The 23,781-nt window shown below is 41.7% G+C and overlaps 1 protein-coding gene across 4 annotated transcripts in view; it reads left to right on the forward strand.

Moving 5' to 3' along the window:
* CCSER2 (coiled-coil serine rich protein 2) overlaps nt 1–23,781 on the forward strand; it is a 198,945-nt gene that overhangs the window by 124,199 nt on the left and 50,965 nt on the right. For all 4 annotated transcript variants that reach the window (XM_063435387.1, XM_063435386.1, XM_063435389.1 and 1 more), the window contains exons 4-7: nt 1,497–1,587; nt 3,495–3,642; nt 9,058–9,259; nt 21,204–21,287. In XM_063435387.1, the coding sequence (XP_063291457.1) occupies nt 1,497–1,587; nt 3,495–3,642; nt 9,058–9,259; nt 21,204–21,287 (525 nt within the window). The remainder of the gene's footprint in view (nt 1–1,496; nt 1,588–3,494; nt 3,643–9,057; nt 9,260–21,203; nt 21,288–23,781) is intronic.

Below are 23,781 nucleotides of genomic sequence, written 5' to 3' on the forward strand. Positions count from 1 at the left end.
ATAACACTGGACGTCCTCACGCTCAGTGTGAGGACATTCAGAGTCTGTTAATTCCCCTCAGGAAAGCATTATGTCAATGGTTTCCTATGGTGTAGGGTCTAATGCGCCCGCGGCTGATGTCACAGGAGGCGGAGTGCCAACTTAGCGTTGCGGAAGGTCGGTGCAGGAATTTGGTAAATAAAGGATTTTTTTTAACCCTTTTATATTTCATGGGGGGGGGAGAGGTGGGAGGATTGCAAGGGCTCTATAGTGTTAGGTATAGAACACTCCTGTGAGATGAAAATGAGGTTCAAACTTCCTTTATTGCACAGTTTGTTTAATTTAACATTTATTTTCTGCTTCATTAATAGCCTTCTAGAGCCTGCAGTATCCTCCGATATGTGCTACAAGTTTAATTTACAGAGCAGGATATAAAAACTTCTAAATCAAGTTAACACCTGATTGAAAAATGAAACCATTGTTTTAATGCAGGCTGTGTCAGTCACAACCAGGGGAATTGTGGCCAGGGCTGCATAAACCAAAACAAAAGTGATTTCACTCCTAAATGGCAGAGAATTGAGCACTGAGACTGCAGGGTCTTAATCTATACACCAAAACTGTTCCCTTTAAGATAGCATTTAAGATGGAGTCCATCAGGATTGGCTAATGTGACACTTCATGCATTGTCTCCACACCTCGTTTGAGCAGGGTCCTCATCAACCATCTGTTCCTCTAACATTTTGTAATTGTCTCATTTACTGCAAAATGTCCCCTTTCTAGCATTGTAAAGAACAGAAGTATAAGTTGGTGCTAAAATAAATGCCGATAATACCTAGGAAGCAAGTGTTATTAAAGTTAAAATACAATATATATGTATATAATTTCTCACTTACATTGAGACACACAACTTTGTAACATGTTGCAGCCCTTATCATCGACTTTACAGACCGCTCAATGTGTCAAAAATCAAATAACTTTCAATACTCATTGTAACTGCTCCAGGCATGGTATTTCGACATGTTTCTTTATAAGATTATAGAAATGAGCCCATGCCTTGTGACTTTTACATTTCCCGAGTATCTATAATAAACCAGATGTTCAATTATCAGTGATATGTCATAGTTGGTGGTAAATACCAGTAAGCTTCACTAACATCAGACCCACTGCTCCCAATTGTTATTATGAAAGTGTATTTGATTGTGTATTTGCAATACACATATCCGCCACTGTGTGGTGCTAGAATTTCTTGTTTTTTTGGTTTCCTCAAGGCTGGATAAGCTAGGGGTCTTTTGTGCAAAAAGCAATCAGACCTTTGACACCCAGAGGGATATACACTCTCTCTCTGGCCAAAAAACATGTCTTGCTAAATAAAATGCCAGGCATCCTACTACAAATGACTGTGCACAGATGCTTGTTAAAAAAAAATATAAAAAATATAAAAAATAAAAATCAGCAATACTTTGGGATGTTTTCTTCTTTTTTTTCTTCTCACTCTAATGTATTGTATTGTTTTGCAGGATATTCTTAATAACCTAGACTCCTGTGACTTGGAAGATGATGACCTCATGCTAGACGTTGATCTACCAGAAGACCCACCATGCGATAATGGTTTGTATGTCCTATCTATAATATACAAACCGTGCAGGGCTAGCTCAGACAGAGCGCTTCCCTCTCCCCATAGTCGCTAGTGGAGGTGGGGAGCAGCATCCTGTCAACTCCAGGTAACCAGTCAAACCGTTCTGAAATGGTTTGACTCCTGACACCATAACCACTACAGTACGCTGTAATTGGCTATGGTGCTCAGTGTTTCTTTAAGCAGACAGCATGCAGTCTAATGGTAAAATGTCTCTGATACACATCGTGTAATAATTTGAAATAATCTTATTGCTTTTTTAAAACCGTAAAAAAAAAAAAAATTAATCACATGTATTTTCTAGTCCCCTGTAAATACTTAAAGCTTGCCCAACCTCCTGTACTCTGTGAAAGCCATTAAAAGGCCCTGGCTTGCCTAGTGCAATTAGCTCATTATTTTTCCCAAAGAAGCATGCTATGCGACCTTAACCCTTTCTCTCCTGCACTGTGCATCCCTATGCTTTCTATGCATTGCATGCCTCTGCTTGTGGCTTGATCAGATCTTTGTTGTATTATTTATCCAGCCCTAACAGGATAAAGCTTTTTAAAACGACCCACAGCACCCTTTTCTAATCCGATGTTTTAATATTTGTAGTCGTTTTCTATCAGATAAAGTCGCAAGGCAGTCTAGGAATTCTGCAGGTAAAAGTGAAATCTCCGTTTCAGTTCTGCTCTTTTCGAGAGCTTTGTTTAGGTTTCCTTACCCTGCCCTGTCTGGCGAGGTGCTGCTATTTAAAGAGTGTGCTCTCGCTCTCCAACTATGCGAGTGGTTAGTCTGGGCTGGGGTTTACAAGTCACAGGACTGATCTGGGATGGATTCCCAGCCTTACTGAGGGTGGGAATGTAGTAGGAAGGAAGGCCTGTTTAAATGTCTTCAGTGCTGAAGTGCAAGATTCAACAGGAGGATGACACAATGTTTCCCTTGTACAGAATGACTTTTTGGGTAAGTGGCAGACGGCGTAAGGGGTGGAAGAAAATAACATGGAAAAAGTACTGTACGCTTTCACAGCTTATTACACACCCTGTGATCTCCAGAGCTTTCTGCACTGCTGGGTCTGTTCCTCTGTTTGCTGTTTATACTGTATTTGTTCTACTGGAAGAAGTGGTTTGTTTTGATCTGAGGACAGATTAGTGGAATGACCTGTGATATCCAGTGACCTGATCCTTGCCCCTACAGGAAACAGAAAAGCAACGCAGGGTGACTGGATGTTTATTGGGAATGTTTTGTCGTTGGAAGAAAAGTTTACCAAGAGCTGATTTTGTAGATATTTTGCAAAAAACACTTCTAGGTTTCCATCGACTATGGAGACACACCGTGCTGGAGATTTGTCACTGTCCATTAGTAGAACAGTCTGTCATTTTCCAGCCCTGTGTAAGATGTGTACATATAGTAATATGGTATGAAATTATTTATATGTAACCAGCTATATCTAAACCACATCATCATGTGACTACAATGTACTCGAAACTGTTTGACCAAAACAGTGAAAAACTACTTTATTTCTTTTTAGTAGGTTGTGTTTTTATTTATTTTTTTTTGACAACATAAAAAGGAAAAAAAAAATTGGTCTAGATTTGTTTTCAAAATATTTTTGTGTGTGTGTGTGTGTATATCTCATTGTCTATGATCTATTTGAGCATCTTGTTTTGTCAGGTTGCACATAGTCGTGTATTACAACCCGCTTGCTTTGACACTGGTTATGATGTGATGCGAATGCTAGTCCTTCCAAATGCATTAATAAATTAGATTTCCATACAAAAGCACAATCCCACCACCGGATTGTATTAAGAAGCCTTATTTGATTTGCTGCCTTGTTTACTGTAATCTCTGCTTGTTATAGTGCAAAGTAGTTTTATGCTGATTAACATTTTTATTATAACAGGGAAAGGTGTTGAAAATATGAGCCATTTGGAAAGAACTGAACAGAACCTGCGTCAGCAGCAACAAGCCTTCTGGAAAAGGGTCCCACCGCGTCTCAACGGCCAGGAGCAATATCATCTGATCAATGCCGACCACTATCACAATGGCAGGTATGCATAGTAGAGGCTACAGGAAAGCTCTTCCAGTCCTTAAAGGGAAGCTTGTGAAGTATGCATGTTTTAAAAATTAGGCATTCATACATCATAAATGGATGCATTCTTAGAGACCTGTTTGAACATGCCAAAATGACGTAGGCACCGTTACAAAATGTGTCATGGCCTTTCTGGATTTAACCAGTTTGCTCTCTAACCACTATAGTGGTTATGGTGCCATTTGCCGCAGGTGCTCTCCCTAAGTTAGGAATAAAGTCTGTAATGGTTTGAGACTTACCTGGGACTCCTCACATATATCACTCAATTTTCCATGCAAAGTTGGAAAAGTTCTAAAGTAGAAGAATGTGTGCTGGAACTCGACGCATTTTACTTGCTTGGCTTTTTACTTTATATTTTTATCATAAATCCTTTATCTTCTCTTCAACAGTACACTCTTCTTACTTGTTTTGTTTTTTTTCTTCTTCCTGTTAGTCAGTTAGTGACTAGTGCTTTTATCTGTGTCTGTTGATGCATTGCCCTCCTCTCTACGCCTTACTGTGTTAACAATTCAAGATTGAGCGGGGCAGAACATGGGGTCCAACGTGACTTTATTTGTATAAAGATTGCAGCTGCTTCCATTCCTCATGGGTTCGTAATGAAAAGCTTTGATATTCAAGTTACTCATGGTGGAAAAGGCACCCTGTTGGTTAGAACACAGTCCTGGGTAACTGTTCACTTCCCATTGACTGCAGAACAATGACTCCCTCTCAGGGTTTTTAATAATCACTGTTCCCATGTATAGGGACGTCCTCCAGCCTCGGCTCTGTATGACTATCTTATCCCATTCATTACTTTCCAGCACATTGTCAAGTCATCGTTCTACTTTAATGGCGTGGGATCAATGCCATTTCTTGCCCTATTATATTCCTTTTCATTGAGACTGTAATAAGGGCCATTTCGGCACAAACCTTGGGCATGTGGTAGCGCCTGAAAAATATTGATCAACCTACAAACATGCGGTTTTTGACTCGATTTCGATCAGGTGGAGTGGGGGGGAGGGGCATAAATAGGTAGTTTCAAACAATAGCTATAGTAAGGAAGACATGTTTGTATTACGAACTATAAAGTAATATAGGAAAATAAACCAGAAGCATAGCTGACTTGGAGAATATATCCAGCTTGGTTAGAGAGGCCTTACATTTTAAATTCCCTTTGAATTCTCAGTTTTAGTGAATAACCGGTCTAATCATCAGTAGTGATTTTAAAATCTCATGACAAGTACCGTATATACTAGAGTATAAGCCGACCCGAATATAAGCCGAGGCCCCTAATTTTATCCCAAAAAACTGGGAAAACTTATTGACTCGAGTATAAGACTAGGGTGGGAAATGCAGCAGCTACTGGTAAATTTCTAAATAAAATTAGATCCTAAAAAAAATATATTAATTGAATATTTATTTACAGTGTGTGTATAATGAGTGCAGCGTGTGTGTATGAGTGCAGCGTGTGTGTATGAGTGCAGCGTGTGTGTATGAGTGCAGCGTGTGTGTATGAGTGCAGCGTGTGTGTATGAGTGCAGCGTGTGTGTATGAGTGCAGCGTGTGTGTATGAGTGCAGCGTGTGTGTATGAGTGCAGCGTGTGTGTATGAGTGCAGCGTGTGTGTATGAGTGCAGCGTGTGTGTATGAGTGCAGCGTGTGTGTATGAGTGCAGCGTGTGTGTATGAGTGCAGCGTGTGTGTATGAGTGCAGCGTGTGTGTATGAGTGCAGCGTGTGTGTGCATGAGTGCAGCGTGTGTGTATGAGTGCAGCGTGTGTGTATGAGTGCAGCGTGTGTGTATGAGTGCAGCGTGTGTGTGCATGAGTGCAGCGTGTGTGTGCATGAATGCAGCGTGTGTGTGCATGAATGCAGCGTGTGTGTGCATGAATGCAGCGTGTGTGTGCATGAATGCAGCGTGTGTGTGCATGAATGCAGCGTGTGTGTGCATGAATGCAGCGTGTGTGTGCATGAATGCAGTGTGTGTGTGTGCATGAATGCAGTGTGTGAATGCAGTGTGTGCAGGGCCGGTGCAAGGATATTTGCCGCCGTAGGCAAAAAAAAATTTGCCGCCCCCTCCCCCCCATATGTCATGACTTCCCCTCCTCCTCCCTCAGTGGTCCTTACCTCCCCACCCCCGTGTTCCTTCACTCCCCTCCCCTAGTGGTCCTGACTCACCCCTCCCCTAGTGGTCCTTACCCTCCCCTCCCCTAGTGGTCCTTACTTCCCCCTCCCCTCCCATAGTGGTCCTTATCCCACCCCCTCCCTCTCATAGTGGTCCTTATCCCCCTTCTCCCTCCCATAGTGTTCCTTATCCCCCCCCCTCCCTCCCATAGTGGTCCATATACCCCCCCCTCCCTCCCATAATGGTCCTTATACCCCCCCTCCCTCCCATAGTGGTCCTTATCCCACCCCCTCCCATAGTGGTCCTTATACCCCCCCTCCCTCCCATAGTGGTCCTTATACCCCCCCTCCCTCCCATAGTGGTCCTTATACCCCCCCTCCCTCCCATAGTGGTCCTTATCCCCCCCCCTCCCTCCAATAGTGGTCCTTATCCCCCCCTCCCTCCCATAGTGGTCCTTATCCCCCCCTCACTCCCATAGTGGTCCTTATCCCCCCCTCACTCCCATAGTGGTCCTTATCCCCCCCTCCCTCCCATAGTGGTCCTTATACCCCCCTCCCTCCCATAGTGGTCCTTATATCCCCCCCTCCCTCCCATAGTGGTCCTTACCCCCCCCCCCTCCCTCCCATAGTGGTCCTTATACCCCCCCTCCCTCCCATAGTGGTCCTTATACCCCCCCTCCCTCCCATAGTGGTCCTTATACCCCCCCTCCCTCCCATAGCGGTCATTATACCCCCCTCCCTCCCATAGTGGTCCTTAACCCACCCCCTCCCTCCCATAGTGGTCCTTATACCCCTTTTTTTTTTATTATTAATTTTTTTTAAATTTTATTTTATTTTTTTTCGTCCCCCCTCCCTGCTTGATATATGGCAGGGAGGGGGGCTCTCCTTCCCTGGTGGTCCAGTGGCAGTTCAGTGGGGGGGAGAGGGGGGCTGGCAGAGCTGTAACTTACCTGTCCTGCAGCTCCTGTCAGCTCTCTCCTCCCCTGCGCCGTCCGTTCTGCTCTTCTGTCAGCTCCCAGTGTAAATCTCGCGAGAGCCGCGGCTCTCGCGAGACTTACACTGGGAGCTGACCGAGGTGCTGAATGGACGGCGCGGAGGAGGAGAGAGCTGACAGGAGCTGCAGGAAAGGTAAGTACAGCTCTGCCAGCCCCCCTCTCCCCCCAGTCTGTATTATGGCAATGCAAATTGCCATAATACAGACTCTGACTCGAGTATAAGCCGAGTTGGGGTTTTTCAGCCCAAAAAATGGGCTGAAAAACTCTGCTTATACTCGAGTATATACGGTATATTAGATGCCTTAAGAATAAAACCGTAACTCATAAAGAAATGGTATAGTTTGTTTACTACAACGACGCAGTTACACCTTTGCGCTTGACTAACCTTTTTACTTATTGCGTCAGAATCTCACCGAGGGCCACTTTACCAATCTCTGGTCAGATTGCATTTTACACAGCGGATGGTCTGTACGTTGGTTTGGAATGCTGACAGTCTACGAGTCAGTCTGAGAGACTTTTGCCCACAAAGATAAACCTGTGTTAAGGTTAAAAAAAAACATTCTAAAGATCTTGCAAGATTTTAGTTAGACCTGGAAACATTCATTGATGGTTTCCCTGTGCTCTTTATACTCCCACGTTAAATCTGTCCTCAATAAACTTGTAGCATTGGTTTCTGAGCACAAGTAATTCAATATCTCTCTGTAATTCTGACTTGGCAGATTTGGATGTGATGGCCTCTAGCAGGGTTATTCGCTAGTGAGAATTGGATGTGATGGCCTCTAGCAGGGTTATTCGCTAGTTAGAATTGGATGTGCTAGCCTCTAGCAGGGTTATTCGCTAGCGAGAATTGGATGTGATGGCTTCTAGCAGGGTTATTCGCTAGTGAGAATTGGATGTGATGGCCTCTAGCAGGGTTATTCGCTAGTGAGAATTGGATGTGATGGCCTCTAGCAGGGTTATTTGCTAGAGTGAGAATTGGATGTGATGGCTTCTAGCAGGGTTATTTGCTAGTGAGATTTGGATGTGATAGCGTCTATCAGGGTTATTCGCTAGAGTGGGAATTTGATGTGATAGCCTCTAGCAGGGTTATTCGCTAGTGAGAATTGGATGTGATAGCCTCTAGCAGGGTTATTCGCTAGTGAGAATTGGATATGATAGCCTCTAGCAGGGTTATTTGCTAGTGAGATTTGGATGGGATAGCCTCTAGCAGGGTTATTCGCTAGTGAGAATTGGATATGATAGCCTCTAGCTGGGTTATTTGCTAGTGAGATTTGGATGTGATAGCGTCTAGCAGGGTTATTCGCTAGAGTGAGAATTGGATGTGATAGCCTCTAGCAGGGTTATTTGCTAGTGAGATTTGGATGTGATAGCCTCTAGCAGGGTTATTTGCTAGTGAGAATTGGATATGATAGCCTCTAGCAGGGTTATTTGCTAGTGAGATTTGGATGTGATAGCGTCTAGCGGGGTTATTCGCTAGAGTGAGAATTGGGTGTGATTGACTCTAGCAGGGTTATTTGCTAGTGAGATTTGTCAGGATTTCAAAGTGATTTGTAAGGAGTTCAAATGTAGGGCCAAAGTAGCAGAACTAGAAAAACCCTCCTAGCAATCTATGCTTTCAGTTTGCCTACTTTGGCCTTAGTTTTGAAATTCACTCTGAATTCCCAACAACTATCATTTTAGTAAATAACCCTGTAAGTCAAGCTGTCACTCACAAGATAAGTAGATGGCCAGTTCACGTCCAGGCGGCTATACATGTATTTTATACAGTGCTGGCAAAACATATGCTTACTCAAACATCACCCCTCCCATGTCTTAGATGGCCACCAAAACTGTCGGACCGCTCTATCCTTACCTGCCCTATCTCCACGCGAGTGGCTTTCTTCCAATACCTGGCATGTGGATGCATCTAGAGCTAGGTGCTCTGGGGTGATTGTATGTGCAGCAGCTCATAGACACAATGTTTGTAATGTTTAAAGCCTTGCTAAAGGCAAAAGGGTGCAGGTAGAGGAGGTCAAAAATCCAAGAATAACTATTCGACTATTTGTTTCATAATAAATGAATAAAAATAATGTGTAGCCCGGTTGGTAAATATTTTAAAGTGGGTGACACCAGTTTTTAGTAATTAAGACTGGTTAATACTTTCCATCAAGATTCTGTATATAAATCCGGGCCATGTTTTAACGCCAGTTACACTTAACGCGGAGGCAATAGAACTTTTTTCTAAGACTTTCAACATGTCCGGTGATGAATACTCTTTAATTGGCATCTCTTTGTTATAGGGGGTCTACTTACCTGGAGTCTCCAACCGAACCAGAAAGCTATGCAAGTCCCAGCTTTTATCAACCATCTCCACGCTCTTCGCAGATGATGGGCTTACGGGAAAATACGGTGATGCTCGATGAAATGACCCTTCGTCACATGGTTCAAGACTGCACATCTGTGAAAACCCAGCTACTCAAGCTGAAACGGTTACTGCAACAGGTGAGTGCTAGCACCAAATATTTCTATAGTAACTCTTGTGTTATGTACCACCCGTCAGAAATTTAGCAGGTGATGGAGAGACGGGTGGAATGAATTCTTTTGAATACAAACTGAGGTAGCATTAGGGGATCTTAACGACTGCCCACAATTGTGTAAGTGTGACATAACAGACCGTGAATTGTGGGGCTGCTCAGTTTACAATGAATACTTTAACATGTCACTATTGCATCACATTACTTGCTGTCATGACATTGGACTAGCACCTGCCCAGTGTTCTCAGCCCATCGCTGCCATCTATCTACACTAGTAACATTTGATATTGATCATTTAGAAGTTCTAAATTCTGCATTATTATGTCAGCTGTGAGAGTGGTTTGACAAAACTGGGACAGTAGACTTTTTAATTGGCGGCATAATACACTCATTTGTAGCGGTTATGTTGCTTACAATATTCCTTTAAATTTTACACAATGCAACAGTGATGTATGAGGGGGATCACACTTTGCTTTTGGTTATAAAAACTAAAAAAAGCTACGTAGCGTAATGACTATACATCTGTCTGGAGGGAGGTTTGAGAGAGAACGGAGGTCAGCCTCTGCAACTAAATATTATTTGTTGTGGGTTTGACATATTTTGTATTGCTTTTCATTGTTTTATAATAGTCGCTATAGTCACCTTTCATTCTTGCTTAAAAACCAGCTAGAACAAAAGCTATATTTACCGGGAAAATGGAAGAGAACGTGTTATGTCCAGCTCAGCGGATCCTGGTGTTGTGCCCAGAATATGTTAAGGAAAAGTGCAACAGGATGCATATTGGTAGAATACGCTTCTTTCACTCCACACCACTACTTCATGTTGACATCTGTTTATATTTACAGCTATGTGCCAAATATATCACTTTGGAACAATATGAAGTAAGGGAGATGCATCATAAATGTGATCGATACTTTTTTTCTAAGATAGATCTTTTCATAAGACGACAGGGTGGCTGAATGTTTCAAAAAGTAAATCTGACCCGTTAAACGGAGCCGTAATAAATGCCGTTTTCAGAAGTAGTTTCATGAGTTTAAGGTTACGCTGTCTCTGAATGATTTGTCCTCTATAAGGTGCCTGATGAGGCAGCCCTATAATGTGAGAGGTCAACATGTGGAATATTAGATTAAAAGGGAAATTTAATACAGAAGTGTATTAATCACAGATTTTTGGACATTGGGCATTTAAAGGATATGTATATTCACTGATACTTTCTCAGAATAAAAGCAATGCCAAAATGTGCCGACCATTCCACCACACACGTCTTCTGTGTGCTTCATCACACACCTTGTTTGTGACTATTGTGCCAATATTTGCTAGCTATGTTAGTGTTGAACGATTCATTGCCCTAGATATTGTTTTGGTGGCTAGATGTCTAGTTTATGGGAGATTGTGTTCTTTACTCCGTGGTGTCCTTTGAGGGTTTGGACACTTTATCTGTTTTTTTTCTAATTCTCTGATTAAGTGCATCATATTTCCTGCCGGCTCATGTTTATAGGTCATATAACTGTATGGAAGTATATTGTGTAGCAGTGTTTGCTCTGCTCTCACATATCTTAATGCTGAGAAAACGTTCACCTTCAGTCCATTTAAACCTATTTTACCCTGCCTTATTCATTCCTGTGCCTTTTCCTTCATAAACGAAACTACTCACAAGCGGTGAACTATCCCATAATTGTACTGAACAACCACAAGGGGTTAATCGCCAGGACATCCGTTGCAAAGAAGGTAGACCGCTAAACAACCAAGCCAGAAGTCTCTCTTCCCTGGCCAATGAGTAGATAACTTGCAAGGTGGACAGTGGTGGCCCGAAATGTGCAACTTCCATCTCCCTCGCCATTTGACACATCCAATAATATTTAGGAATATTGCACTGACTCTCCCCTTGAATAAAAAACTAAGATTGGTCTAGGAAACCCTGCCACTTACTTGCCTCTTCGAAGATTTTGTCCAGTAAACAAGGGAAATTCAAATTAGTCTTTTCATTTTTAAAGTAAATATTACATTATTTGTATCTCACTAATGCTTCACAATAAGGGAGATCAGCTCAAGACTGTTTACACAGGATTTGGGTAAAAATTCCTAGTGTTACAGCGTCATTTCATCATCCCTGCTTTTGCGCATGCATGAAGACTTGCCAGACAGAAGGAAACTTCTAACTAGTTCCATCTGTGTGAGATATTTAGAATATACCGAACATGGCTGTGCACTTTTTCACTTGTTTTGCTAGACTTCAGCACTTGAAGCTTTTGAGCAAACGTAAATGGGTAATAGCTCTGCAACATGCTGAGCTGTCTGCTTTCAAAGCCTTCATCAATATTAAGTGTGATAACACCATTTAATTCTTTCACATTCCACTATACACAGACTGCTCAGTTCAGTTTCCTGTACTTGCCGTTCTCTGGGGAACGCTGTCTTGCTTTGCAGTGTATTCTATTTTAAAGGTGCTATGTGCACAGTATACGTTTTCTCAAGGGATTTAAGTTATTCAAGGCTCCCCTGTATACCTTTCAAAATCTAGCACCTGTCAGAAACCTGCTGTTTAAAGGGGGGGAAAAAATGAAAAAATGGACTCCATAAACAGCCCGGAAAGTAGTTACGGATGCTTGGAGACATTGTCAAAGTAGGGTGGCTGCATTAATAAACAGTCTAGAATTGGATATCTGCGTGTGGAGAGGACCGAATGCGGAGTGGTGAGTGGGCAGTGACAACACAGATTGCTGGTAGTATTGCTGTCCTGAAATTTATACTACGGCCTATAGACTGCTAAGCAATTTGTTTTATCTTTGCAGGGAATTTGTAAGAGCCATCCGTAGTGTAGTTAGGAATATAGAACGCAGTTGATTTTCCTAGCAATAAATACATACTCCTTTACTGTCTCTGGATAGCTGCAGGTCCTGATGAGACTTAAATGAGACGCTTGATGGCCAAAAACATGCAGTCGACAGTCCCTATGCAGAGTGAGCAAGATAAGATTAGTGCGGGTCAAGACAAGGGGCAGAGCGATGGACATGTTAGTAAGGCAAGAATATGAAAACCGGGGGCGGAGCCGGACCGCCGAGCTGGACGGTCGCAAGCCTGAACAGCTCCGGCAATTCAACAAAATTTACTCTCTAAAATCATGCCACACTACCTGGAATCAGACCGCCAGATGCCCAGGGCTGAGAGACTGCAGGACCCGGGGAGAGGCTGGCTCACCGAGCTTCAGTCCCCCGGGGGAGAGACTCATCGCCCCAACTGGGGCCTTCTCCTGCGGTGAGTGGGGCGGACGGACGGCCGCTGCCCCACTATCCTGCGCCGCAGAGCCCAGCCACGGGTGCAGACCGGCACGGATCCGGCTCCGTCCCCCCCCCCCCCCTATGGGCCGGGCAACAAGATACACTGAGCCCTGTCACCTCGCTACATGGAACCGCAACTACAGAGCACTGCCACACACCGCGGCAAACTCCTGGCTTACCCGGCTCACACACCCAGGATCTGGATCCGGTCTCCACGGCAGCCTTTCTGGGCCTTGAGCCCCTAGAGGACGTTCCTCGAACCGCAGCCCCAAGCCCACGCACACTCCATCAGCCAGGCAGCCCGTTACCGGCCAGAAGTGGAACCGGAACTGAGGGCACAGGCGGCCGCCCAAGCAGAGCCCAGGGCTGGCGGAGTGGAATACACCGGACCAGAGCCGCCCCCCCCCTCAAGCTTCTGATCACAACAACACCGGGTTGGAGGCGGGTGAGTCACAAGATTGAAGGACTCGGCAAGCCCTGCTACATAACCTGCCCAGCAGCACGATGCAGGGAAACATGAGAGACATCGTGGTTTCTGAGATGTCGGCACAACTCCACCGATGCACGTGGGCGAGTACAATCAGAGACTGGCAGAAACCAGTGAACTGTTTAAAAAGAAGCAAGGGAAGGGAACAATTGATGTCTGGTGGTTGTTTGATGATGGAGGTTTGACTCTTCTCATACCACACATTCTGACTCTTAGAAAAAAATGGAAGGATTGTAAGCTACGCATCTTTATTGGAGGAAAAGTGAACCGTATTGAAGATGACAAGTTGATGATGGCTTCACTTTTGAGCAAATTCCGAATTAAATTTGCAGATGTGTATATTGTTCCAGATATTAACACAAAACCAAGCAAAGAAAGCTGGAAATTCTTTGAGGAGATGATTGAGCCTTATCGACTCCATGAGAGCTCCAAAGACGTGTCTACTGCTGAAAAAATAAGAAGAGATTATCCTTAGAAAATCACAGACTCTGAGCTGGAAACATTTAAGGACAAGTGTTATCGTCAAGTCAGACTTAATGAACTTTTACAAGAAAATTCCCGATCAGCAAACCTAATTGTTCTAAGCCTTCCAGTTGCAAGAAAAGGAACTATATCAGATCACCTTTACATGGCATGGGTAGAAATGTTGTCTAAAAACCTCCCTCCGGTGTTATTGGTGCGAGGAAATCACAAAAATTTTCTTACTTTCTATTCGTAAACTGGTTTTAAAGAGTTAACACTCCACCTGCATTACTTGCACTCTACCTGATTGAAGTATCAAAAAATATATATAATACAAATATAAGCCCATTATATTATAAATCCAATAGCAAATCTATCTGTCATATAAAATATAACCAAATTTATTGTTAAATTGAAATGTGAATTTTATCAGCAAAGAAAATATTATGTTTATTTTTTTTTTATTGATCATCTGTGGGATCAACTATATATTGTATTAGATTGTATTTTGGAGGGACCTATTCTTATAAAAACAGAAAAAGTATTCTTTCTTATATCAATTTTTGATCAAAAATTAGAATATTTGTAATTTTTAAAGATTAATAAATATATTTAAGTTAAAAAAAAAATAAAAAAAATTTGAAAACCAGGAATTGGGTAGTAAGGTAAAGAGGATCAGGAACATGCAGTTGACCTCCTCAGAATGCCGCCATTGATAATGGGGACGGCAAGGGTAAAGAGCCCGAGAGAAACTGTCTGCAAAGATGGAACATATAGCTGTAGGAGCTGTAACAGCGAGGATGCGGTAGGACAGGATTGTGTTGTGTGCTAGGAAACCCCAATAAGGTTGAGCTAGTAGTAGGAAAGATTTTCAAAGCCATCTAGATAACGGTTGTCTATAATGTAGATCCCCAGATGTTGTAGAACTTCAACTCTCTTGATGCTTTACATGCTGTAGTTTTAAAACATCTGGGGGATCTACCTTTCAGGCACCCCTGATGTCGATGCTCTTCAATAGATTGTAGACCAGGTCTTTATGCAAAAACAAGTACATGGGCTGTTTCAAGAAACTTAAAGGACTACTCCAGGCTCCATATCAACTTAATCGCAAGACAGTAGCTATTGGATGTCTGTCATCTAATATTCACAGAACTGGCATTAGCCAGCCACAAACTCTTATTTTGGGCTCGGGCGATGCTTAGTTGACCCCAGGTAAGAAGTTAAACTATGCAAAAACTGACTATTTACAATGGGAGGGAGCCAGCAGGATGTAGTGTAGTTTTTATTGTGCTTGCATTGTTTCTTTAACGTAAGAAAAGGTTAGGCAGTCTGTTTTTTTGGGTTTTTTTTAGGGGGGCGGGGGTGGAGGTGGGAGTTTAGCATTGGCTTTCAAAAAAAAATTTTGGAATTTGAAAAATCTGAGAGACTCAAAGATTACGAAAAATTGAAATAAATTTTTATAAAGAAATGCTAGAGGTTTCATTTGTTTACATGAGAAAATTGAAAAAAAGATAATATAAGAATACATTCTACGAATATATACAGGACTATTGACATTAGCTCTTTGACCAGTCCAATAAAAATTCAGCAGAAAAGGTCGCCCACACAAACTTGATCAAAAGAGATTTCACCTACAGAATAATTACGTTTTTTTTCCAGAATACAGAAAACTAATGTTATGGCATTGTCTGCTTGGGAAGGTTGGTTTATCAAATGATCTTATAAAATGGGATCTGGATGATTCTTCTTCTATTTTCACCTTCATTCTTTCCAAGGCAAGATGTATGAGTTTGTAAGCAGAGATGTGCGGAAAGACAGTTATTCATTTTGTTATTGTATTGCAGTCAATGGTTTTGTTTTCCTGGCTTGGGAACTTCTTTTTGTTTTGTTTAATAATTATCTTTGGAAAGCTGAAAACAAACAAGGTTATCAATAAGAAGGATAAGGACAAAGAGGTGGAGGTAAATATTTGTAGAAGTCCATAGGGACATGGAAGGGATTGAACAAAGACGAGAAAAAAAAAAAAAAAAAAAAGATGCATTGAGTAAGAATGGCAGGAGGATATTAAATGAGTTATTAAACCATGTTACAGAGTCAGGCAAGATGTGAGAGACAACAAGGAAAGCACTCTGCTTTTAGTCATTGTATTGCTTAAGGGAACTAAGCAATAGAGGTGTTTAATAAACCCGTGTCACGCAATCTGTAAACATGGTGATTGCAACATTTATTGAGTATACTCAGAACTGTTAACAGTTACATTAAATTGCACTTTTGGATTTATCCAATTTTTTTGTGTGTTCATATAAACAATACAACAAATTGCAAAATCATTAAATTAAAATAATACCGGTTCTAATTTTGCAGTTTCTACACACCTACCTAAATATGCATTCTGGTTTCAGCAATCTTGTTTTAACATTTACTGGTTTATAAAATGAACAAGACGTTATCCCTCACGTACAGCTCTTATTATTCAAACAAAAAGGAAAGCATTTCAGGTGACGTGGAGGGTTATATGTGGTGGACGTATGAAACAAACCTATGTATTTGAAAACAAAAAATATATATATAATAAAAGAAAACTAGCCAAACACTCAACTTACACACTGCACCGAATACCCGGGTGCCTGCTCTGCCTCTTTACCATAATAGATTCCCTGAGACTGTTTGCAAGAGCGCATGCACGCTATCTGAGACAATGTGACCACACTCTCTACGTGTATTTGTACAGGCAGGGAGAAGCCTGTACGAGCTATAAATAAGTTTAATCCAAGGAGACCGTCAAACTACATAACACACGATCATAGAGGTTATGGGTTATGGACTATCCCTTAACAAATAAACTTTACAGGGTAAAGGTATTCTATTTTAGTCGGCTCCAAATACTCAAGTTAACTATTGTTGGTGTCAAACCCTATATCCATATGGTGCTGGCATATTCTGTATGGATATACAATGTGAACAGATAACAGCAAGTAATTGACCAACAAAATACATTTGGCAGACACAGGACGTAAAGACCGCCATGCTCAAATGAGCTTACAAACCAGGAGATCGTAGAAAACCGTGCAATCATGACTTCCAGCAGAGATCTTCTGGGAGTCAGAGGGTTAAGCCTCTTTGCGGATGATGAAGTCACTTGGCTGTCTGAAAGAAAACAATTGTGCATTTGATAGGAGATATATTAACTGAATTTGTGTGGGAAGCGAGCAGCCTTCCAGCACAGAAATAAAACTGTCATGGATTATATCGAAGTGCCATTCTGTATTGAAACCTCTAATTGCACAGTTGTGGTTCAGTCTCTCTTCCTCCTTCCACCCAGCCATAGCTGCTTTCGTTAAACCTCGAGACTCCCTCAACCAACTTGATGCAATGGATTCTTTGGACATGTTGTTTGGTCTGTTTTGATTAGTGTCTGTTTTTTTTTTTTAACATAATTTAAAGGGACACTCAAACAATAAAACACTTTTGAGCTTCCGAAGTGTTGTTTATTTTTAAATTTTATGTTTTTCCCCCCCTTCCTCTTCCATTTCACAAACTGTGTAGATTTCAATAGAAATTGGAGCTTTTATAAATAAACCTTGTTAACCCTCCTGGCTTGTTTAGTTCAGTGGAGGCAGCAGTTGCCCAGAACACCGGCACTGGGAAGTCTGTGATTGGACAACCACAAAGTCTGGGCGGGGTTAGAAGAGGACGGCTCGCAAAGACTGCAGACATTTGCGACTTTTGCAAGTTTTTTTAAGATATAGCCCCAATGGAAAAATGAATAACTAAATGCATGAGAAGCGAAGGAATTGAATCATTTCATTATCCCGTAGCTGTACCTGCGTAGCTCAAGGATGTAATTTGTGTGCCTTTATAAAAAAAAAATAAAAAAAATTGTCATGCCTTCATGGGAAATATGATCGTTTTATCTAAATTCTTATTGTTGAGAATAAAGCTGCAGGATAACTGGTAGGTGGCTGAGTCAATGAGTCTATTGTTCTTGCAAATCTCACACTACACATTTCTTATCAAAGCGATGCCTTAATTATCTTCCTGCACAACATGTATTACTCATCTCTGACAGTATGAGTCAATGTGGAATATTATGTGAAACAACTTCCTAATTTGCTCATAGGATGATGATTAGTTTCGATGTGCTAACTGCAAATAAGATGGTAGGGTGGTGCCTGGCACACTTACATTGTAATTTAAACTGTACACATCATTACATTCTTTTATTATTCCTTTGCAAGGTTTGTGGTCGCACAGATTGGGCAGCGATGCCCCGAAATAAGCATATTTTTTTTTTTTCGTATCCTGAAAATAAAGCTTTTAGAATCAGTTACTGCTGCCCTAGTGTTTTGTATTGTTTTGTTTTTCGTTTGTTTTTCCATTTTAAACCATGTTGCGTGACTTCTATAAACCAACATGTTCAATGTCTGATTGCTTCCCATGATTAATCTGCGCCTGTAGACTTGGGAATTAAGATAATGGCAGTGAAAGACAGGATTTTTATGACCTTACATTCTTAATATGAAGTAGGTCGTTCCCCCCCACCCCTTTGCAGCTATAACTGCTTGCACTCTTTTGCGACGGCTTTCCACAAGATTTTTGAGTGTTTCGGTGGGAACTTTTGCGCATGCATCCAGTAGAGCATTTGTGAGGTCAGGCACTGATGTTGGAAGAGAGAGCCTGGTACGCAATCTCAGTTTGTTCATCCCAAAGGTGTATGAGGGGGTTGAAGTCAGATCTCTTCCACACCAAACTCATCCAACTATGTCTTTATGGACCTTGCTTTGTGCACTGGGGTACAGTAATGCTGGAATAGAAAAGGGCTTTCCTCAAACTGTTCCCACAAAGTTGGAAGCATAGCATTGTCCGAAATGTCTTGGTATGCTGAAGCATTACAATTTCCCTTCATTGGACGTAAGTGGTCTAGCCCAACGTCTGAAAAACAGCCCCATTTTATTATCCCTCCTCCACCAAATTTTACAGTTGGAACAAAGCAGTCAGGCAGGTATCATTCTGGCATCCACCAAAACCAGACTTGCCCATCAGTCTGAATAACAGAACGCATTTCCACTGCTCCACAGTTCAGTTGTGCAGTGCTACACACCACTTAGTCTAATGCTTGGCATTGTACTTGGTGATGTAGGCAGCTGCTTGGCCATGGAAACCCATTTCATAAAGCTCCCGCTGCCCAGTTTGTGCCAATATTAATGCCAGTGGAAGTTTGAAACTCTTCAGCTATGGAATCAGCAGAGCTTTGGCGACACGCCTCAGCACTCCGACTCTGTTTTTATGTGGTCTTCCGCTTCATGGCAGTTGCTGCTGTTACTAAATTACAATTATTCCACTTTTTAATAATACCACTTATAGTTGACTGTGGAATATCTAGCAGGGATGAGATTTGACTATCAAAGTGGTTGAATTCATTGAACTCTTTAAAATGACCCATTTTCCCCCACAAATGTTTGTAAATGCAGACTGCGTGGCTAGATGCTTGGGTTTTATACACCTCTAGCAATAGGACTGATTGAGACACCTGAATTCAGTAATTAAAAGAGGTTTCCCAATACTTTCATCCATATAGTGTGTGTGTGTGTGTGTCTGTGTGTATAGTTAGTGTACCTATAATCTTAATTTTAGTAATAACAGGAGGCAAATATTTTGCTTTAAACTTACTTTACTAATTCAGACATGGGTGCACATCGGTAAAGATATAAATCGATCTAAAATGAGTAGGATGTAATATATAAGGGCACGATTACAAGAGAACCTCCTCTTTCTTAGATGTGAAACTTAGCAGCAAGGAGTATAACAGAATTTAACAGATGAAGAACTTCAAACCTATATTATAACATTATCACATATGTTACTAAACTGTGAATAGCAAACCAGCTTGACTAAGATAAGTGTGAACTAGCAGAAAACCAGTCAGAATTGACAAAGGCAAAAGAAAAACATAAACAGAAGCAAAAGAGGGGGAAAAAAAAAATATCCACCCGAGGGAAGGAGTAAAATATCCTGTCATTACTAAAATTAGATTTACTAAAGCTAGCATAGTCTTCGACTTTACCACATGACAGGAGGTTTCACATTTTGCGGTTTTTAACATTCTGAAAGAAAAGCATGAAGAGCAGGTTTAGATATCTGACAAAGATTGCTCTCATGTCAAATGCTTGTGACACATTTAAAAGAAGCATTGATACCTGCCAGAGCTAAAAGCCAGCATATACATTGTGCCAACGTGGTAGGTGACATCGATTTGTGTGGACGGAAGTGACACTAGCCGCTGACCAGATCTTAAATGAGGAGTTGTAAGCGTCACATACTGTTGAATAGAGAGAACTCAAACTTTACAGACGCTATTAAAAAAAATAAATGGATAGAACACTGATATCAACGTGGAGTTGTTCCGACGGGAGATTAAAAAAAAGTGACACCCTCTGGCGATCAGCTCAGACATCAGAAACCCATCGAAATGAGACCAAGCAACGTAAATTTTGGCCACAACTGATGTAGACACAGGCCCAGTTAGGAATTGTGGAACTAAATCCACATCCCACAAATTCATATTTTTGGAAGCCGGTGGGCCCGCTAACGCATTGCACCTCAGTAGTCTACAGACCAGAGGATCCTGGCCGACCGGCACTCCATACACTGGAAAGTGTGCAACTGAAATGCTGAAGAAATTAAATTTCATTAAGTGATGCATTACTGAGCAGTCTCCTGTAATAATGAAACGCGTTGGATGGATCCGCTCACTGATACATATCATCATGCAGGATGCATGCAAATATACTTTTGTTATATGTGTATCATAAACTCTGTCATGATCACCATAATTTCCACACACCTTTCTATTAGAAGCAAATTCTGGGCTTTATGTGTGTGCTTAGTTTGCCGGTCAGGGCAGTGTCTCAGAACTGGGTTTGAATCCTATGCAGACCATGTGTCCTCCTTCCATAACTTGTAAGGTCATCTGAGCAGGACCTTCGTCACCCCTTTCAATATTCGTAAAGCACTGCAGAACATGTTGATAATTTATGCTTACAAGTTCACTAATCAAGTACATTCAAGTGGGGGAATCTAGCATATCTGCCTCATGGAAAAAACTATGAAAATGTCAATGTATTCCCTTCTAAAAAAAACTTGGCTCAGTCTTAATAGTTCCCCTCCCCAACATCTCTTGCTGCCCTTTTAATGAGTGCATGCAGCCACATACTTTTCGTGTGGGGGTGATAACTTGCATCACATAAAATCAACAATAGTACTTCTATAAGTGATTATGAAATCTAATTTTTTATTTATTTTGGGGGGAGAAGGAATTGAGTTTTAGTGCTCTCCACCTTTGTTGCAGAGTTGTTCATTGCTCCAGATCGGGGATCTCAAACTCTAACCCCTTAGATGTTGATGGCCTACAACGCCCAGAATTATTTAAACACTGTAGATGGCTGGAGAATCATGGGAGTTGTAGTACAGCAACCTCTAAGGATACTGGATTTGGGGGCTCGCTTTAGATTGCAGTCTTGTTTCAGCAGGGACCTCATTGCCTCTTCGTCATATAAATCGTACGGCTGGTAAGTCTTGTAAAGTGCTACGGAAATTGTTGGTGCCTTATTACTAATAATAAAGATAATTGCAGAGAAAACTCTGTTTCATATTGTATTGATGTGTATATTTCCTATTGACTTTAGGAAGATGACCTTGGATCTCCGCAAGACTTGCAGCGATCGGTCCGATCCACCCCAGAACCACAGGAGCCTGAAATTCTTTTGAAGGTAAATCTGCATCATGCGCTTGCAAAATGATATTAAAGGCGTCTCTGCTAATGTTTATCGGTCGGTACTCTAATTTGCCAAGCTTGAATAGACTGTGTTATTGTGGCGTTCTTCTTCTTGGGGTCAATAACACTTTATTTGGAAAGGGTTTTAACACATCTTGTAACTGCCTCCTCAATGCATAAACCATTCTCGTCACTTGATAGGGCGCCTGTGTCTCGCAATTTAGCAGAGACGTTTAAGAAAATTGAATACTGCGGAGCGACATTAAAATCATTGCTGCTCTGCTGGATATGTGTCTGCATAGCATCCATTGTAAACTTACCGAGTACAGTCACCTTATGTACCCACTCGCAATTTTAGGTATAAACATGAACTGCTTAGTCATATTTATTTTATCAAAGCTGGTAACACCATGCTGGACTGCAACTCCCATCAGCACAGGACTATTAGAGTTGTATTTTAAAAATGACCAGAGTATGGTTGCTCACCATTACTGTATTAAAACACTGTGTCGGAGAAAAAGGTATTGGCTGTATAAAGATATTATTTACTTACTCTACAAACTAGAGGGTAAACATATTGTTTAGTGCATTGACTGATATAAATAGCCACCTGTATGCCCTCTGGTGGTATTACGCATACATTACACTACCAGCTAATATATCCTGCTCTTTTTTTTTTTTTTTTTTTTTTTTTTAAATAGAGCCTTTTTTGAGGTGGGGTAATGGTAGTGTCTGTGAATCAGGCAGGGTGTGTCATTGTTTCCCATTATATTTTATTTGTAAAACTCCAACATGTGTAAAATTCCTGAGTCTCCACCCAATAAAGGAACGCATTATAGCATTTCGGCTTTATACATCAATAGGCAGACTTAACCTACGGCTAAACTGTACGTAAAAGATAATTCTCCAACTCTGAGAATCTCTGGATCTATTGATCTGTATCACTGCCATCTGAATTGACACATTCCTCCCCCGTCTGCTGTAGCCAACATTCTTTTGGGGCGAGTGAAGGTATACTAGGCAACTTTAGATGTTTCGGAACAACGATTCCCATGATGCATAGCCAGGCTTAAAGGACCACTATAGTGCCAGGAAAACTCTCTTTTTCCTGGCTCTTTAGGGTCTCTAGGTCCCCCCCACCCTCAGGGCCCCCCTCCTGCCGGGCTCTAGGAGGTGAAAGGGGTTATATTGACCTCTTTTTCCAGCGCTGGGCGGGGGACTCTACTCCTTCTCCTTCTCGTCGTCATCGGCTGAATGCGCATGCTTTCCTATTGACGCTGGCGTTTTCTCACTGTGAAAATCACAGTGAGAAGCGCGGAAGCGCCTCTAGCGGCTGTCAATGAGACAGCCACTAGAGGCTGGATTAACCCCATTATAAACATAGCAGTTTCTCTGAAACTGCTATGCTTATAGAAGAAAGGGTTAAACCTAGATGGACCTGGCACCCAGACCACTTCATTAAGCTGAAGTGGTCTGGGTGCCTTTAGTGGTCCTTTAAGGGAAATCTAGTTCAGAGGTGTCTGGGTTGCTAGTCATCCTAGAGTTAGGCGATGCACTGTGACTAAACTATCGCAACCTCTGGCATAATTACCTTTTAAAGTATGATTTGTGATCTTTATATTTTGAAGATGAGCTGAGCAATACTGCTGTTTTAGTTAGTGCCGTTTTCTTTATATTGTGTTACAGATCAAGACTTGCTACATAGAATCCTGGTATTTTTTAACAGCCTGGTTTAGATTTCCTCTAAGGCAGAGGTGTCTTTGATCGAATCCTGCCAGATTTCTCTAATTAACTCAACCAATCCACGTTGTGAGCTACTTAGGACTGCACAGTGTATTATTCTGTGTGTCTGCAAGCCTCGCCAAATGGAGTGTCATGCCCCAGCTCTAAAACATTGTTTAAAAGGGCTGGAATTAGTGATACAAATCAAAAAGCACATATGTTACGCATGTATGTTAAGTAACATACCCTTGAATTAAACATTTTTCAAAGATGCCCTGATTGATGCTATGATTTCATAACCCAGTTCTAGTGTGATTTATTAATCCTATTGATTGTCTCGTGCCTTTCCTTTAAATGAAGCTGCATGCATTCTCCTAGTGTAGCACATATTCATGATCTGGATTGTAAAGGCAAGAACTTTGGTCACTCGGCAGCTATACACACATCTTTTAAAATCCTGTCCGTGCGGCCTAACCTATCGATTAACGCTAAACCAGAACTGTCCACCTCCGGCCTTTTAGATTAAAGTGTGCCGTTTATAAAGGCATGTGTGCTCATATAATGCAAGACCAGTGTGGGGGAATTGGATCCATACACTGCGGAGGAGGTTTAATCGGAACACTATACCGTTTAGTTGAGTAGGGCAATAAATTGTTAACCATAACCCAGCGCCGGGCTCCCTCGGCACTGGTGACCTCTCTCCCTCATCGACGTCGGCTTCCGAATTCAAACCCGCCCATAGGAAAGCATTACTCCGTGCTTTCTTA

The sequence above is a fragment of the Pelobates fuscus genome, chromosome 10 (genome assembly GCF_036172605.1).
Source record: "Pelobates fuscus isolate aPelFus1 chromosome 10, aPelFus1.pri, whole genome shotgun sequence".
In the NCBI taxonomy this organism is placed as follows: Eukaryota; Metazoa; Chordata; class Amphibia; order Anura; family Pelobatidae; genus Pelobates; species Pelobates fuscus.